Here is a 20,509-nt window from a genome sequence, read left to right as displayed (position 1 = left end):
TTTTTGGGGCTTTTACGCAACATAAAAATTGAAAATAAGCAGTAAAACTATTAACAAAAGTTATTATAAGAGAATGAGAGTTATACAACTGTGTATGTAATTTTTAATTATAGTTATGAAATATAAAATTCAAACTTGATAACTATTCAAAGTTAACCGATAACTTACTGTTGTTAAATGTTTATATCCTCTTGATGCTTATCATTCTGGTTATACCTCAGAATAAATGTACAGTGGGTGATTATGAAGTGACAAAGCGTTGTAGCTACGTCATATCGTAACAATTAACAGCATGATGCGAAATACGCAATTCAAGTTTTATATAAAATGGCTTACCAATCAAATTGATCGTCTGATTGAATATCAACAATTAATAATTATATAATAATAAAACAAATTGCATTGAAAAAATATACTGATTAATATTTATCTGGGCAGGAATACTCGCATAAATGGTCTAATACTCTAATAGCTTAAAATATATATTTTTTAAATGTTATTGTTACATATAGCTTTAATATAAAACCACTTACCTTAGGAAAAAAAATTAAATTACGATAGTCGATAAATCTCGTTTCCCTATCATACTTAGAATTTCCTTAAGTGGCAAACATATAATTGTCAAAGTTAACAATTTGAATTTAACCTAACCGTTATTACAAAATCATATTTTTAGTATAAAATATAATTTAGTTTAATAATATATAAAGTATATGCGTACGAACTCATAGTCGCTGAAAATAATTCTAATTAAATAACCGACCTAACCTATAAAAGGATTGTTAGGTGAGTTTGTTTAAAACAGTTTTTATTGATAAAAATACGGTTGTTTAGTAGAAAACCGAGACGAGAGAACATGTCAATCAATTACTATCAAAAAAACCGGAATTGAAACGGAGACAATACCTATTGTAGTGACAAGTTGAAGTACAACGCCTAAGTTCAACATTTAATAGACGCTGATGCACGTCAGATATATACATTAAACTCACGACACGTTTAACAAACAAACAAACAGTTTTTTTATTTTGACAGAAGATTGAGAAGAAAGACGTTGTTAAGGAATGGTAAAAACCACACTATACATCAGCTAATTAATGTCTATTTATTTGAATTTTTTTATATTTTAGTTTAGGGTATTTTATAGAAACATTTTAATAATTTCTATGTGTTTGGAGGATTAAATTATATATACAAGTAGTATGTGGACGGTTTTATAAAAAACCCAACACAATAATATAATTTGATTTCGAAATAGAACTAATAACAGGGCTAATTATATGTTGTAACAAATACAAAACAAATATTCAAAATAAATATTTTTCATTTTAACGCCTTTGGTAGAACTACTATATCACTATCTAAATATTATGTTTACACGTGTAAGAACTTCAAAATTAGTATGCATAGTTATATCTGATTTGTCTTCTGCGGTAAGAACTGTTGCGAGAAATGTGAGGACTTTTAATTTAGTTAGTTTTATTATATAAATTTAGATTCTGAATGGAGCGATGAATGAACTGATTTTATCAATGTAAAATTATGTTTGTGTGTATGTGTGTTTTATTTTTTTTTTTGCACGATAACACTATTTATGGTAGAAAAAATGCTTCGATATTCAACTTCAATATTTTTTCTGAATCTAGTAGCACTATAAGGATGCCAAAGTTAAAAACTTCAAATATTTATAATTATTGAGAAAAACAAAACAAAAAAAATAAATTAAAACGGTAATTTTTAAACAAAAACAATTTTTGTCAGTATAGGTATTATTATTTGCATATGATAAAAAAACAAATTAAAGTAGTAAAATTAAAGTTTTTACCAAATGTTTAAATTAAATGGTGCATTTTTAAAAGTATTTTGACTCTTTATAATGAGCTCATATATACTTGTGATAACATTTTGTATTTAAAAATATGAAATACGAAATTCTTTTAAACTACAATTTTAGTTTGGGTTTTTTGACCACTTTTTTTTCTAGAAATGGCTTATTGTCGACAAGACAGACAGACTATTATTAAATGTTGTTATCCATATTTATTGTAAATATATTACAAGGAAACTAAATGTTTTAAAAAATGCGAAGTTATGTTAAATCGTTTGAAAGAATTAAAATAGGTACTTTTTGAATGTATTTGTATTTATACTCATATACTTAGCAATTAGAAATGGAATTTAAATACACTGATAATATCACTGAATTCAAATGTACCTATACACCACAGTGACTTATTACTCATTGACTAGGTACACTCAATGCTTAGTGTACTGAAGAGTGATTACCTACTAGGTAGTCAAAATAATGCTTCAATTTTGAACTTAAATATCATTTTCGGTGAGAAAATGAATTAATTGAGTAGGTACATTCTGGAGGTAAAATTTTTTAATTTTTTAATTTATATATATAAATAATATATATATATTTAATTGTTCATAACATGTTAATACAATAAATTTCAAACCAAAGGAATTCGAACAATATTCTACTTGTCCACTGTGACGAATATGGTTTCATTTATTTATCCATCGTCAGTTAACGAATAAAACACTGTCGACATCACCACGGTTGCGGTAGATCGAAATATCGGAAAAGACATTTGCCCGGCCGGTGACGATTACAATACATGTGTAAACAGAAACAATATAAATGCATAATTGCATTGAATATTTTGTTAAACATAAGATAAAATAAAAATACAAAGAGGCGTAAACACCAATTAATAGGTTTTGAGGGTACCTCAACAACTCGCAGGTAAATTATATGTAAAATGTGACAATATTATTACATTATTATGTGTAACTATTTGTAATTTTTTTAAATGTGGTACTTAAAATTAACTTTCCAAAAAATATCACAAATTATATATACATTGATATTCGTGATAATATAATATTATAATCACCATACATTCTTATTTATTTATTACAAGTCAATATCAATGTACACTACTAGAATATGTACATAGGTAATTGTATAAATAGCCTCAAACGGGTTTCAACATTTTAAAATTTAATTCCGTGTATGGAAATTTATAAAATTCATTATACGTACAAATAGTTATTGTAGTACAAGTACCTACTAATAATTCTTTTGAAATTCAATAAAATAACTATTAAAATAGTAAAGTCAACTGACAAAAAAACTGTTATTTTTCGTTTAAATGACCAATTTCCTCAAAATGTAAACTTCGAACGGTTTAAAAAAAAAATTGTGTCTACATATTATAAATTACTTAAAAAGTGTCTGAAGACGTTTATGATACATTTTAAAGCTTTTTTTACCGAGAAAAAATGTTATAAAGATTTATGGAAACTTAATCTAAAATTTGAAAATGGAAAAATACTTCAAAAAGCTTAAATATTTTGAAAACTATGCTGTATTGATGATATGCAAATGTTTGGTGAATATTATTTTCAAGTGGATTGGTAATTTACTTTCGAATCACAACAAAATAACAAAATTGATTAAGTCAAAATCTAATGGCATAGTGTAAATTATAAATATTTATGTAGGTAGTATTATTGTTAACTGTTGACTTGCAAAAGCTTCAACTAGTTCAATTACTTTGCTACAAGAAAACCTCCCTGCCCATAGTTGAAGACTGTAAACATTTTTTTACTGCTCCAATTAGTAATGGTGGTGTAAAACGAAAATAATTAAATTTAAGAAAAAAACACTCTTCACCGCTGTAAAACGAATGTACATTCTCAGAACTTAAAAGTAAAGTGCTTTGATCATAAGTTGGGAAGACTCGTGTCATTTTGTCTTGTTACAGTTCTTTTTGATAGTGTTTGTAATATTATTATTTACATATTATTATATTCATATTATAATAGTGTTAAATACCTTTTATTTGTATGGTGTATTGGCATGCCATTATTATTATGGCCCACAATATAATTTAATGGTATCTTTAGTTGCAAAACTTATATTGCATTATTATGTGAATTGTGTGAGTACAATATTATTATTGACAATTGTTGTGTGGAATACATATTATATATAGTTCAGAATATTAAGAAACGAATTCATTTTTTTCAACTTTATAAACGGACGATACACACATTTTGAGTAGTTGAATTTTATTCGAATCTACTAAAAACCAAATAAACTTATATCAGAAATTGTTATCAAAGTAAATAACATTATAATTTTGCATGTAAACTACGATTATTTGCATAAAAGCAGATACGGATCTAAGTTATATGAAAACTTTTATTTCTATTTTCTGAAATATGATAAAATGCACCCATGAAATATGGTAAATACATAAGAACGAAACAGACACTGAACCGTTTTACATAAACATTTTATGTCTTTAGATTTATTGTTAATTTTTCAAAATTTATGATTTTCATGAACTTTAAATCAGAGTACGTGTATTATAAATACACTGCAAAAGTATACGTGTTTTGTGCAATAAAAAACTATTTTATATTTAAACACATTTCAAATCACTCCAATAGTGCGTAATAATATAGATTTAAAACATTTAAAACGATATCATCCGGTATGTTATTTTCTACACCGAATTCGAAAATGTATTGAATTTCAATGAAAGTAAATAGGTACAAAAATTACCTAAAAACAATATTTAAATGATTTATTATAAGAACCAACCGAAATATTCGGATCATATGATAGGTACATAATATCATAATGATATTCTACCACGGTTGTGTCGTAAATCCGAGTCCTCCTTGGATCGGTTTCATAACGTTTAATCAGAGTGTTTAAATTTCGAGAAAACCGTGGGTCTGTTGTAAATCACTTTACAGCGATAATAGGGTTTTAGCTAAATGTTCGGTTGAAAATATTTATTTTAACGCGTTCCCGGCTCCCGGTGAATTACAATAATTGTTATTTCGGCGCAGCGTGAGTGTCTGCTCCAATATTGGAAATTACATTGGCAACAGACATTGGAAATATTATTATTCTATGGTAACGTCGAGTTTTTATTATTTTTGCATTTTGTCCTCCGAGCAAACGGCCTCCGTCAACACGTATTTATTGGATTTAATGTATGCGCATATAAACGCTAAAACATACATGTTATATTATTATAATAGTATTATCATATCCAATGCTTTTATAGAGTGGCCATAATAATGATGATAATAGTAATAATATCATTACAGCAGTTGAGGATCGACTGTAATGTTTGCGGTGACTTAACGATGTGCTTTGGACCTCGCTAATGGTCAATTAAAATTTATATTTAAGAGAGAAATAATCGCATGCGCCAAAATTGGTGCGTTATCGTTTTTTACTTAACTCCGGGAGGAATATATTATTACTACCCAAATAGTATTGCAAACAATTATTATAGCTGCATAAACTAATAATAATATTATTATTATACGACTCTACCGTGATTGGACGAGACGGCGCAATGTGTAGGCAATTTAGCAACTTAATTACGAGAGCGGTGGGCGTTGGCCGAATAATTTACAAATCCCGAGTTAAATCGATTAAATATATGCTATTATATTAAATTATTTTGGGCTATCAAATTAATTATTATTATTGATAACCTAATTTATCTTAGTAATTAAAACAAAAAATAACTTAACCTATTATTATTTAGACCGGTAGACGCAACTTAAAAAAATAAATATTGACGCACTCAGTATTTACGTATATATATATACACCGTAATCGGTTATTAAATAATTTATAGAAACTGTGAATACCTATGAATATGCATTGTTTGAGGTCATAAGACGCATGTCAAAAATGTTGTTCAGAAGTTATTAGTTCGCTGCGGAAAACAATTTAAAACTTGAATTAATTTGATTTTTTAATAGGTACGTAAGTAGATTTTTATAAACTTGAACAAAATTATGAACCATTTTTAATATATACTGAAAAAACTAATTTAAAATAATAATTTTGTTGTGAAAGGTTTATCATCTAATAAAAGTATGATAAGTTGATTATTTAAAAGTAACAATAATAAATTTAAAAAAAAAAGTTTTGCATTTAAATCAAAATGTTAATTTAGAATTGTGGGTTTCGTTAATAACCGGTGAATCGAATATTTTGAGTTGAGCCAATACAATTCATCACGGTATACTGAAAATGTATAATAATAATATATTCTGTATAGTAGTATTATTAATCAAATAACAATATACGTAATAATATTGTATTTTAATCATACATTTTCATTGTCTATAAAGATAAATTTATAGATATTTTATTGAAATATTTACTAAAATTCAAAAAACTATAAAATAAAAGTATTTGTAATCAACATTTATTAAAACAACTAGACGAAAGTGCAAAAATTATTATAATTAATGTAAAGATGACTACAAGTCTACAACAACGTACATTATACTAGTCTACGAGAAATAACAATTTTGCATTACAATACCCAGACAATATGTATTCGTTTTTACCATTGTGGATGATATGATTATTATTATGTTATTATTTCGATCGACTATAATAATTGGCCGTGGTAAATTAGATTATAATATACACGTGATCTCATTTGACGCTTTGTGGTTGCAACCCTCCCCCCTCCCCCCACACACCACGAATCCAAACAGATTCCCGCTGGTGTACAGGGTCGCATCCATCCATCGACCTACATATCCTGTTTTGCGACAGGTAATTGATATTATACGGATATAGCAAACAGCGACAACGGAATTCTGGACACGACGTTGTAGCCATAGATGTGGGTACTGAGAACTGGAGCCCCGGGGGAGCACTTCCGGCAGTGCCATTTTCGGTCACAAGACTCGGCGAGAAACTTGACGAGTGTAGTGAGTGGAGGTGGTTGCGGACGTTGACTCGGACTTCCGTTAGGCAATATCACACGCGTCGACCCCGCGATATTGTTATCGCTTGTCGTCTAATTACTGGGCAGGAAACACGTTTCCGGAAACACGGCCAGCCGACGGCTTAGACCACTCACGCCCCCAATCCACCAATCCACGAAAGAGAAGATCACCGTAAATAACGTAGTCCTTCTCTTAATGCCGTCAAATTAGCCCTGCGGCATCGCCTTCGGAATTCCCTCGCCGGGAATAAAGTTTGCCCCCATAGGCGGCTGACAAACCGTACAGATTATGTGTTAATAATTTCATCAACCTGCGAACGAAGTCTTAATAGCAGACATTCCTACACTCCCGGCGCCGGGTCCAAAACTGACTTCACTGTAGTGAACTGTGATTCACGACGAGTCGTATGTTTGGTATACTTTTACCCGACAAAACCGACAAAATAACAGTAAAATGTTTCCACCCACATTTTTTTTTGAAGTATGCAATCGTGGACTACTCTGAATACAATTTTTAATTTCATATTTCAAAGTCGAGTAATTATTTTCGAAGAATTTTGATACCAATCTAATTTTAAACAAGCAGTTAATTAGTTATAACTTTGAAAGTATTTAATGTTTACGTTAGTGGAGGAGTTAACCGCTATTTTCTGGTGTCTCCTGCAATGACACTCCACTCCACGCTAATCAAAACTTTAATTACTTATAATTAATTGTAAATTGAACACTATAGCTGGGAATTCGATTTTTATTTATTGAGATTCTCAGAAAAAAATATTAACTTTTCAAGTAACTCAGCAATATTGAAAAATATCTCGTTTAGCCTAAGTCTGCAGTCGGCATTTTTTTAAAAGTACGTGACTGTGTTATAATTATGTTTGTAGTCACAATATATTTTACGAAACTTTTGATATTGTCAATGACTCATATTGCATACTTATTGATGGTTAAGAGATTGGTGTCACGTCATTTAATTCGATTATCGATGGATTAATTTAGGGGCTGAGGAAAATGAAGAAAAAAAATGTTCTGTTATTTGTTTACTTTCGTTGTATTTTCTGTATCGTTTTGTGCATGTTAAGGGATAGAATCACAATGGCACGGTAATATCCTTCGACAATATTACCAACGTAAACAAATAATTAAAAATAATATTATGGAAGAGAGATTTAAATCAAAGGAACTGGCCACGTTTCAATTTATTTACTGTAAAAATCCGGTGATTTAAATTTAAAAATAATTGTCACCAGGTTCCGGTGTGCAGGTGCGGGCTCGAAAAATACATAATATTATATCTTTGGGGGTTTTGGGTTGTTCCGGGACCAATGCATAGGTTTAGCGGTATGTGTTCGAATGAAAATGTTCGCCACCGGACGGCGAGTAAACGTAACCCCCCTCCCCTACCCCTCCCATCACCAGATATGGGGCCGTGACGAAAGGTGATGAATGTCATAATTATATACACACAATGTACACATTATTCTGTATCCATAGGGTTTTGTTCCGTGCCGGAATTACGTTCAGCACTATACGACAGGACAACACGATTATACGCAATAACACGTAGTCGTATCGGAAACGGCGGCCGGCTGTATAAATTACAATCAGCCGACTAATATTATAATAATATCATACCGAAATGACAGACACGCCGCCGCCGCATCCGCGACGAATGACGTGGCGCCGCTGAGTCTACGGATCTCCGTGTTTGGATTGTGTTTGCGGACGTCGGCGTTTCCGCGTCGTCCTCTGCCGCGCATCTTTGCATATTATATTTTAGACGCGTCTGGTTTCCCGGCCAGGCCACCCACACACCCACATCGCAGCGCGTCCAATATTCACGAGTAAATAAGCGACGCGTAACCTCGCGAGCCCGGCGACTTAAACACTATGTACGCGTGCGGGTGTGTGCGCGCGTGTGTGTGGGCGAGGGTGTGTAAACGTGTGTTGTATTATGTATATTATATTATGGTTCTGGTGAAAATTTGCATTTAATAACGCTGCAGCGACCCGCCGCCATCAGCGCCGAGTAACGTTATTATGAGGGTGCACCCACTCCGATAATGAGGCAATAATAATATGATTTATTTATTTCTGCAAGCAGACCTCGGCGTCAAAGAGCTCAACGATGGAACTCGATATCACGTCATACGGATGATTTCAATGAGTAGATAATCATCATTGAGAAGCAATAACAAAACTACAACTCTAATTATACCGTCAAACTGTAATATGTAGGAGACAACCATATTATAATGTAATACAATTTAGTGATTTCATAGGGTGAGATGCGATGGATGTAGTTCGACGAGAATTTAGAAATTGAGAAGTCTTAAGGAAGTGTCATTTAAATAATTACTGAAATTACAATATTCATAATTAATTATGGTTGTGCTGTTGTCGAGGTGCTCATTTTATGTTCAAGTATTATGAACATACCTGAAAATATTTATTTTCCTACCCACTGTATAATTTTATGTAATCACACTTGGGAAAATAAATTATATTTTAAACTTTATTCTACCATACCAAGTTTTTAAGATTTTTAATTGTTTGAATGACAACATCCATTTTAAAAATTATGATCCGGATCAGAAAGTTTTTCAATATTTTATGATCAAATCAAATTTTAAAGAAGTGATTAATAGGCAATTGTATGCTTGGGTCTGCTTCAGAATATGAAATTAAAAAATATCCTGTAATCAAAACGGTGGAAACCTTTTTTAAGCATAGTTTAAAATATATTTTTTTGTGAAACGTATAAAAATATAGGGACTTAAAATTGTGTAAAAACGATAATACTATTTTTATATAATGCAGCTAGGGAGGTTTCGTAATTAGCTAAGCACTCGTCTTTCGTAGAATTCCGGTTCTAAATGAATGAAAATCGTTTTACTCTTTTATTTCTTGCCTTTTTAATTACAATAAAAAATAATCGTAAGACATGCAATAATGGTTGGTTTGTATTTTATTAAATTTATAATTTGTCTGACATCACAAAAAGCATTTTTTTTCATGAATTCTTAAAATAATATAGGGTATAATACCCATTTTTTGTTTTATTATTGCGATTTAAATTTTTAATATTTTTTTCTTCTCGATTCATTTTGCTTCTACTTTATGAAATAGTTAAATATATATATATATAATAATATCGTCGGGATAAACGTTTTAAGTTGTTATTTATTTTAAACTATTTCCATCCTTTGCCATATTATTATTGAAAACATGCGCTCGTTGTTATTTATAATTAAAACCATTCTTTTATAATCAACAATAAGATACAAATGGTTAGTATGGTTGCGTTGTTATTACTTTTCAGTTGAAATTGTTAATTTTATTAAAAAGCATTACATTTTGTTTGGTAGTAAAATACAATATTCGACTTAACGAATTTTTAAATCCTGGGTAAGGATGAATGGTAAATATATGATACTTTGTCTTTGTGGCTTTGTCAAAGTTAATTTTAAAAGACAATTTTGACGAAATGAAAGTTTGATAATTTATTATCATTATTGTTATCACATTATTATCGGTACAAATTCAACGATGAGATTTTAGAGCATTGAAATGTACTATCTCATTCAAAAAGTAAAGAGAATAAATATTTATAATAAAAGAGATAATATACTTTATAATATTAAAAGAAAGTTTGAAAGACTGTATAATATTATTATTTCATATTTTACAAAAAGTGTAGTTACCCATATATCTCCGATAAGAATGACTTTGACTTCGTATTTCCAATTGTTCACATAAGAATTACCTAAGCGAAAGTATGAAGATCGACTTAATCGTCGCCGTCGTCGTTTTACATTGTTTCACTATTAACAGGTCAACCGAGGGATGACACGTGAAGGTCAAGTTCATCGTCGAGAAAATATTTTGAAATGAAAACAGTCAATTACATCGAAATGGCATGGTAATGACATTGGGACGGGGTGAAAAGAGTTGTTGTTTGCGCAGATTAACAAGCGCAAAAATGCGGGACAAACGACGAAATGACCGTCGAACTATGCAAATCGGCAAAGTTTAACGGCTTCGGTGGAATTCGGCTTTTGTGGTGGGTATAGTATTATGAGATAATACGTTTTATTATGGCATATACTATACACGTCAGCACAGTCGAGACAAACGCGAACCGAATAATAATAATATATTTATTTATCAGCGGAAGTCCGTCGAGACGTTTCACAATCCGATCTATACACACGCAACCGAGATACGTGACAGTCTTTAAATATTTAAAATCGACAGTGCTAACCGTATACCTACCTAACCAGGCCTTTTTGTATAGTACCAAACACGATCGGAGGAGGGGATGAAATCAACTTCAAAACCAAATTTAACAACTACGACTATAAAAAACATTTCGCCCCACCGTTCGCATGGTTTTATCAAATGTAAGATCACGAATAATAACTGTGTTGAGTGAGCTCGATGTTAGTTATATTATTATATCTTGTGACGAAAGTATGATTGATTTTCCAATACCGTGTGTTTTTTTATTATTGTTATTATTTTTTTTTTTTTTGTATGTGTCTGAAGACACTCTTTTTATGGTTGAATCAATACTGCTTTCTCTGACGTTGTATGAGGTTTTAGGTAGCAAATTAGATATAGTTTCTACTTCGGGGTGTCAAAAGTACAAACTCAATAGGGTTTAACCAAAACACAAATGTAAAAAAATATTATATCTTATGCAAAACAAAATAATTACACATATTATATAATTTTCTAAATAATTATTAAAAACTAAAAAAAAGATGGGCATAATCATAACACACCACTACTTTTTGACAAAAACATTTTGTATTTGTTGTTATTCAAATACAAATAACCGTAGAGACTTGACATTTTCAACAAATAATTGCATCATGTTCATATGAAAAAAAATATTTTCGCTTTTTTGATATATTTATTGACGTTTGAAATGTTCAACCTTTTTTTGGTTTTTATTCGACGTATGAATGAAATTTTTTGATTGTGAATGAAAAAAGCTTGGAAAATTCATACAATTATCCAAATAAGTTTTTCTTTCAGCAAAATATCCAGTAGACACAATCAAATTGTATTTTATGTGCGTTTAGTTGAAAATAGGTATCGATGTTTTTTATAAATATATACAACTGATTATATAATTTGACAAAGTGTTCCAATATTCCAATTTTAATCGTTTTTCATCATATATTTATGCTAATACTATCTTTGAATTAAAATTTAACATTATACTTAACTTTACTTTGTTAAATAACTACTTATAATTACGATGTACACTCCAACATTTGACACCTATCCTTTAGAAACCATACAGCAAAGCGACTTCTACGATTCTTTAAAATCTTTATAATTCAAATAGTCCATGTTTAAATATTACTTCTTCACTAGTAACTATGCATAAATATGAGACATTTTACATTTAAATCATTTTGAAAACGTTTTTTTTTTTGTCTTGATTTAAAAGGTCTAAAATGTTTACTCATTTATAATCAGGTAATTTTAGTTTAGAAGAATAAAATGTACCTTACGTTTAAAATAAAAAGATAAAAAGCTAGGGACTAGGATAGATTCATTTTATATTTTGTAGTCTCAATTCATCCTTTTTAGCCTCCTCAGCCCTATGACATATCAATGGTCTCGTCATTCTTTTGAAAATGAATTAGAATTTCAAAAATCAATAAAGTATTTTAAAAATTCAAATTTGGTAGATTCGCCAAGTTATCTAGCTTAATCTCAATAAATGAATGAACTACCTGTAAAATAGGCAGGTCTTACTATGTTGGCTTTTGAATGTCTCTGGAGTATGGGAAAATGTTGATATAACAGATGTGCACACCTGACATTTTTGACGCGTATATGAACTGGAAAACCGATTTCGTGAATTCCAAATATTAGGTATATCAGTGTGTTTATTATTATTATTATTATTATTATTTATTACAATATATACCATTATTATGGTAATCGGCAGTGTGCTCAACAAACGTTCTATTCGCTGTCTATGCCGAATAAATGAATAAAGTTTTAGTATGATGCTGTCGTTTTAGAGGTTATGTATTGACTAGTTTTCTTCATTCAATAAAAGAGAAATAAATAAATAAATATTTGTTGACGAAAATTACCATCGAAAAATTGAAATGATAACATACAAACGCATCTACTTTTTGGAAATGTTCAATTATATATGCTATGTTTATTTATACATTGCATGCAAACTATATAAAATGCGCATTTCTTTGACACCTCACCCCCAAATTTTTATTTTCAAAAAACGGGTTTTAAATTGTGTCACATTAGTGCTAGAATGAGCTCAAATTTTGTCTTTTTGGCAGTAAGTTAAAGAACCTTATTCACTATGTAGGTATTTTATGGTAAAAAGTAAACCAAAACACATTTTCTAAATTCATTGAATTTTGAATCAATGAAGGAGTAGTATACTCAGCACAAAGAAAAGTGGGAGTTGCGAATAAATTATTGAGTTTTTCAAAATCAGTACCATCATAATTATTTAAATGTTATACTTTTAGTTTTTTCTGTTTGTTTAATCATTGAACTTTAATGTATAACACAATTGATTTGGCGTCATAGTCGGTGTTGGTATGTCCGATAAACTGATTTTTTTTAAGACGACATCTGGGTTTTTTGCCCTCTGGCCCAAGCGCAGCACACGACAAAACAGGTAGGTTAAAAAAAGCGGGGTGCTGGCGTAAAGTTACATTAGCACCCTCTGAAAAAATTGATTTAGATCATATTTAGGTAAGTGTACAAATGGAATAACAATCGTCGTTGGTAGAATTTATTTTATGATTTTCGAGTATGGTTGTGCTAATTCTACCTACCTAATCAAAACATATTCACTCAAAATGATTTTTTCATGTTCTTAAATAATCATACACCAACTACAAACTTAATAGAAAATAATATTTTTGAGGTGTTTTGTCAAAATATTGTATAACAATTTTTCCTTAACAATTTTAATAAATCGTTTTATTTATGTTGATTGATAGTCTAAGAGAAAACAATTATAGCGCTGACACCATTGTAACATTAATTATTTTAAATTAAAATTGTTTTTTATATTCCCAACAATTTTAGCAAAAAGTTAATTCAAAATTTGTACTTTGCGATGAAAATATGTTTCCTTCATGGTGAACAAACAATAATTATTACTTTTATATTGTATTTCATATAAATTAGGTACAATTAACATCAGAATGTCTTGTATAAAATATTATTTCCAGAAAAGTAATAATTTTTTTTTTCAATAAAAATAATAAATTAAAAAATATCGTCTAAACATAATATGTTTACTGTTTATTCATATAATTAGTTTACTCAATTAATTATTTTTATGTTTTTACTGCCTTTTAAAATGTGAATTATATGGTTCCGATTTCACAAAACTATCTGTTAAAAATGTCTATTGGCAATTGTACCTAGAATTACACTATTACAATCACAATTTAGTTGTATACTCACGTATGACGGTCAAATTGACATTGGAATTGCGGGTGGGTGATTTTTTGAAATCGACCCTACACTTGTACACGGCTGCGTCCTTGTCACCAATGTCCTGCACGATGAGTGCAGCCGGTTTCGAGGTGACACGAAAGTAAGCTCGGCCGTCCAACGTCTTGTCATCGGACCGATGGGGGCCCGTGACTGGGATGGATTTTTGCTGTGGCCCGTCCGGCGTTTTGGAGGAGGGTGCCGCTGGCATCAAATTCCCTCCATGCCTCACGTCGTAACTGAAACACGGAAGTGGATGTCAATATTTCGGTGCACAAAAGTTGTTTAGTTAATTACTGACGAATCATTATGTTTGGGACACCGTACGTGCAACTATTCGACACTAAAGGCTAGCATTTTTTTTGTTTTGAAATTAAATACTTAGGTCTATCTGAGATAGGCAGGTATAAATACATAATACATACAATAATTATTATGCTAACATTCTGTTCACCCTCTGGCGTTTCCCGGGGATAATTATAGGACGTTTCACCACTAGTATTCATGTAAATTCTAAGTGGTTTACTGCAGGTGGCCAAGTGTCATTGTCGATTTTGGGAAGGTACGTGATTAGTAAATTATGTAGACAATGTATAGATAAACTTTCAAAAGCGGGTAAGAGGATGTCGCTCTGCTGTTGTACATTAGGTGTCTAGAAAGTCGTTGTAATGGATGGTATTAAATTTGAATTCAGTGATATGATATCATTGTAGACGAGTTACTAATCTGTGCGGAGACGGTATGTCAGTCTGGGACATTTTATACTGTTATGACTCATTAATAATATGGTAGCCAGCAAGTTTAATTAATATAATTCAAAATCTTATTCTTAAATTATCAGTGATGCTGGAAAAATATTAAATGTATTTATGTGAAATTTTGCTGTTTTGAAACCGAATTACTACAAAATAACAGAAGTCGATATTCTTTGTCTTAATAGGTCATTTTGCATATTAAAATTTAATTTTTTTAGAATGATTTCTGAACGATAACTCCTATTATAAACTATTAAATTGAAAGAAGAAAATATTTTGAATAAAATAAATATTAATAGTACATAAGTATTTAAATAACAATTTAAATAACAATTGAAAACCATAGAAACTATACAAATCATAAGAATTTCTGACAATGTATTTGACGCCCAATCAAAGACAGTTACAACAAAATCATCACATTTCTAAAACTTATTAATATGTTCATGTAAAAGAAGTCGTATTTATTTTGTTGTGAGCTAATAACTTAGTAGTTGACAATGCACCAAGAATGACGAAAAAATAATAGAAACAATTAAAAGCAAATAATATGTATAAAAAAATTTTTTTACAACCCTAACTTAGTTCTTAAAAACAGTTATGTCATTATATGTTTATCGTATTGCATAATCTATTTTTCAAATCGTATAACTTGTAAGCTATGTAATCCACGATGTCTATTCTCCGCAGGCGTGTTTTTGATTTTAAAATTGAGGGTATAACGTCCATTCATCAGTGTTACGACTATAAATTCTTTTCAAATTTTAATTTGATATTCTAATATTGATAAATAATAGTATTTTATCCGTAAGTACTTTAAGTTTAAGTAGAATGGGGCACCACCGAGTTTTATGGTCCTCAATAATCCGCCATTATCTTTGCCCAAGATATACGAAGATTTATAACACTAAACACAGTGCATTATGTCTTATGCATAACAACTTAATGCTTTGGAATTTAAATATATTACGTATTCCGTGAATTATTATTATTGTTCTCGGAGATGTGCAGTAAAATAGGACGTGTGGAAACAAATCAGAGCATTCCTTTTTGAAATTGAATATTTTATAAACGTGTTACAACAGGATATCATATTGAGCAACGGACGAGAGGGCTGTTACTGCATATATCGTGTTTAATATATTAACATTATAATAATAATATTATAACCGTACAATGTTTTACGATCTTGGACGTATACTATTACGGATAACGAGTTAGGGACGTGGACTTATGGAATGAGATTAAGCTTAAAACGCTGTGTAGAAATAGGTGGGAAAACGTATTGTTAATTTGTTTTTGTTTAAGTCTTGGTTCCCACAAAGCTCGCCTATAAAATACGTAAAAAAAAGCACATAGAAAACTACTCTATTCTATATTGTGTCTTTAATTCTTGCTTATGTATTATATTATAATATCACTGCAATAACGTCATTCTAATTAAATATATATTTTTTAAACTTTCACAACCAATGTTTTTAAAAACAAATGTCAATGCATTTGCATTGCTTATTTTTGTAATAATATAACTGATGATCTCGGTGTAGAAAGGATTTTTCATTTTTTATAATGTAGTGGAATTAGTTTATTAGTTTTTCTTCGATTAGAAAGAAATTGTTGAAATCAAATCTCGTATTAACATACATCTCGCGTACATTTGTATTGTTTAGATTTCAGTGACAATATGTATTATATGTATTTATTTGTATTTATTTATTCGACGGTAAACCATTTTCATTATTACCGCACGTATAACCATCGGGTGTCCTATTGTTATCACGCAATCGGAGAGTTGAATTCCGTCCGTATAATCGACGAGAACCGATTTCCACAACAAAGTGGTGAAGATTTCTCAGTGAGCAGATAATATATTGTGCACTATAGTGGGAAACAATAACAATAATAATAATAATAATAATACTATTTTTAATTGCAAAACGAAACGCTAGAATATATTGTTGTTCACGCTGAAAACGAGCAATGCGATTCGTATGATATTATTATAAATGTCTTAAGGATGCGTTTTATTGTTTTTTTATTTTTTACGACACTGATTTGTGTAGTTTATTTTGTTCATTTTGTGACGCTAATTTCATATTTCTCCCCGCTGACCGTGGACAAATCCCGATCACGGGTATGTCTGGTCAATAGATCCGACGGTGACCTTATACGGTTAGGTTAGGTTAGGTATGTATGCATAAAATACATATAAATCGGTTCGTTCGGTATACGTTTCGTTCCTTAAATATTATAATATGTAAAATGCGCACTCATGTGTCGTACATACAAATAAATATATGTATTATATGTATAATATATTAAACGTTGTGTTCTGGAGCATTTACTGTACAAAATATTATAACGCGTTTCGTATTGTTCGGCTTCCGGTCCGACCAAAGACGGGGCCAAAGGGTTGCGTACGCGACGTGCTTAGAAGCAGGACACTATTTTTATTATTATTTCGTTACCCCTCCTCTATTCCGACCTTAAACCAGCACAGTAAGCGAACGACCCTCGGTAACTGGCCATACGCATAATATGTTATATACCACGTGGTATAATACTACTGCAGCCGCTGAACAGCACTATTGCCACGACCACTGCGATCGCTTCATTTACAAATACTTACTTATACCGTTTCTGGTGCTGTATACGCAAAAGGCATACACCGCGTGTCATTAATACGTCGACATTATAAATCGGCCTCGGATATCGTTTATAGTGCACACATATTATTATCGCCGTTTATTATGTACAACAATATAATTCCGTTTCCGGTTTGCAAATTTCCGACAACTGCGGCGCCGTGACGTGCGGTTCCGGCCGGCAGAAACGACGTTTGTAATACTATTGCACTGCAGACCAAACGGCGGTCGCGTGCTGGTACCAACTCGTGTGAACGAGTCAACTAAAAATCCTACCCAGATGATCGTTCATTATTATTTTTTATCTAGGAATGATCGAAATGATTTGAGGATTATGAAGTTCTACTAGTAAGTTCTAGTCCATACGACGTCTCGTTAGGTGGGTGGAATCATTTTATTGCACTGGTGTCTATATAGTAACAACAATAATTAGCAATGGCATCAAATATGCAATTATACAATATTGCAACGTTTTGAGTTTGAAATTTTTAGACAGACCGTTTTCAAAGGACAGCAATGAGTGACATGATATTTTTAAGTCAACCATCATCGTTTTCGAAAACTGTAAACGAAAATATGGTTCGTGCATTGAATATGAGGCTAAGACGAATTGCAATTTGAAATCGGTTAGCGAAATTGAAATATGGTGTCGAATGACCACATATGACCATCATTATAATTTTATTGTTGTTATTATTCTTATTTTGTCTGAACTAGAGTGATGATCATAAATAAAACAAAATAACAATATGTTGCACACACTTCACTCCAACATTTCACCTACCTATATAATAGTATACACACAATTTGGTGTGAAGTGTTATAATAATATGATGATAATACCTATGTTATTTTATTTATGTTATGATATTATACTAGTTCGAGGCTCTTACTTATTCCAGATACCCGGACATATTTTAGCATACCAACGGAACGACAAAAAACACATATATTTACCGTCTCGACTCACTAAGTTGACAAGCCGACCGCTGCAGCTGCGATATGAAGACAGGACGCAGACGACAGTTCGCGCATTCGGCCAAATAAACAACGTCGTTGGCTATTATACAATAAACACACACACACACACACACACACACACACACACACACACACACAAGAAGACAGAAAAAAATATTTTTATACTTTCAAAAGAAAACGAATGTTTTTTGTCAAACGAGTGCGCCATGTCATAAAAAGTTCGGAACAGGCAAGCAATAAATTTGGCAACTAAACGGTCAGTTTGAAGATGTCCACTGCCGTTAAAAAGGAAACCACACAGTACAAAAAAAAAAAAAACCAAGAACCAAAAACTCTCGTAGTGTACTCGACTGAATTTACAAAGCTGAAACTTTTATTATGTGTACACAGTGTTTATGTGTGTAAAGCAAACATATGTATTATATTATATAATATACATAATAATGTATATTGTCCACGGAGATCGGAACTCGGTCAAAGATTCTATTTTATTGCGAGTTGGATAAAAAAAAACCGTGTGATTCCGAGAATGAACTCGCGTTTAAGGACATCCTGGTACGCAGGACGAATACTAATATTTTAGTAGCATACGACTATAGATATTATGTAGGTATATACGTATATAATAAAAACCAAAGTTATTACCATTTTTTTGTTTTTGCTAACATTATAAATAATACATTTATTTTACGTTCTATATTATAGGGGTGATGTTTTCTTGTTATAGTTGTAATCACCCAGTTTAGAATATTTAAATCCTATCATGTTTCTATTCTCTTAATAATGGAAATAATCATTGGACGCGGTTATGTAAAAAAAAAACATATTCGATTGAAATACAATAATAATGAATAGCGTAGAATAAATTAGAATTATAACGATGATGATTATTCTGTCAAAAGTATAAAAAAATATTTATGTAACCACTCTTTTTTTAAAATAAATGTGATCTTACCATTTTAAATTCAATTCGATAGTCTATGTTCTCAGAAAAATTAATCCAGGTAATAAATTAGTTTGCATTTTAAAATATAACTACCTATTTGACTGTTTTAAATACACAGGTAAGTGAATATTGTTCTTTAACCAATCCGATAGAATGTCAGAGTAGATCAATAAATCGGCCCTCAAACATAACTAATTTAAATTGTCATTTAAAATTTGATTAAACCAAGCGACAGTATCAGTAAAAGCATTGTACTTGTGTGCTAATTAATTGTAATGCTGCCACGCATATATGTCGTCGACAAATTAATATTATTAAATGTCTAATAAACACATCGATCGGTTAATGGAATCGGTGTTGCCAATATAATAATTATTATGGTTTATTTACCTGTATATCGGATTGGTCTCTCCTTGTTTGAACCAGATGACCAACGTTACGCGATCACTCGGAGTCGGTGGAGTCATGTTACACGGTAAGTATGCCACCATTCCGGCCACAGCTTCCACGTTAGTGGTTACCACTAAAAAAAATTAAAAAGACATATTATTATCACTGCTATTATTATTTTATTCTTTTCAGCACACTGCACAAAAGAGTCTAGAATCAGTTCAATCGTTATAATATTTTTTTACAAAAAACCATGTAAACAATTCGATTTATATCCTATTATACAATGAAAACGTTTTGATAAGTATGACGTACACTTAGGTTTGCAATTTCTTCTTCTAAAATGTATTGTTAAATCTAAACTAGTTATGTGCCATGCTGTACTACAGAGAAATATTTTTATAACAATAAAAAGTTTGAATTACTCATTCAAAGCTGTAAAAGTTGTTTTAAAGGTAGATTCGTTGTGATAATCAGTGATACTGA

General features: G+C 30.8%; 1 protein-coding gene across 1 annotated transcript in view; it reads right to left on the bottom strand.

The window, feature by feature from the left end:
* Window positions 1-20,170, bottom strand: part of LOC111040726 (nephrin-like) — a 155,111-nt gene extending 134,941 nt beyond the window's left edge. The window contains exons 1-2 of the mRNA XM_022324738.1: window positions 20,024-20,170; window positions 14,277-14,545 (exon numbers count right to left, since the gene is read on the bottom strand). Of these exons, the coding sequence (XP_022180430.1) occupies window positions 14,277-14,545; window positions 20,024-20,124 (370 nt within the window). The 5' untranslated portion in view covers window positions 20,125-20,170. The remainder of the gene's footprint in view (window positions 1-14,276; window positions 14,546-20,023) is intronic.
* Window positions 20,171-20,509: the final 339 nt, after the last annotated feature.

The sequence above is a fragment of the Myzus persicae genome, unplaced genomic scaffold, assembly GCF_001856785.1.
Source record: "Myzus persicae strain clone G006 unplaced genomic scaffold, MPER_G0061.0, whole genome shotgun sequence".
In the NCBI taxonomy this organism is placed as follows: Eukaryota; Metazoa; Arthropoda; class Insecta; order Hemiptera; family Aphididae; genus Myzus; species Myzus persicae.
The sequence above is the reverse complement of the archived record's forward strand: the minus strand, read 5'-3'. Positions and strand labels throughout refer to the sequence as shown.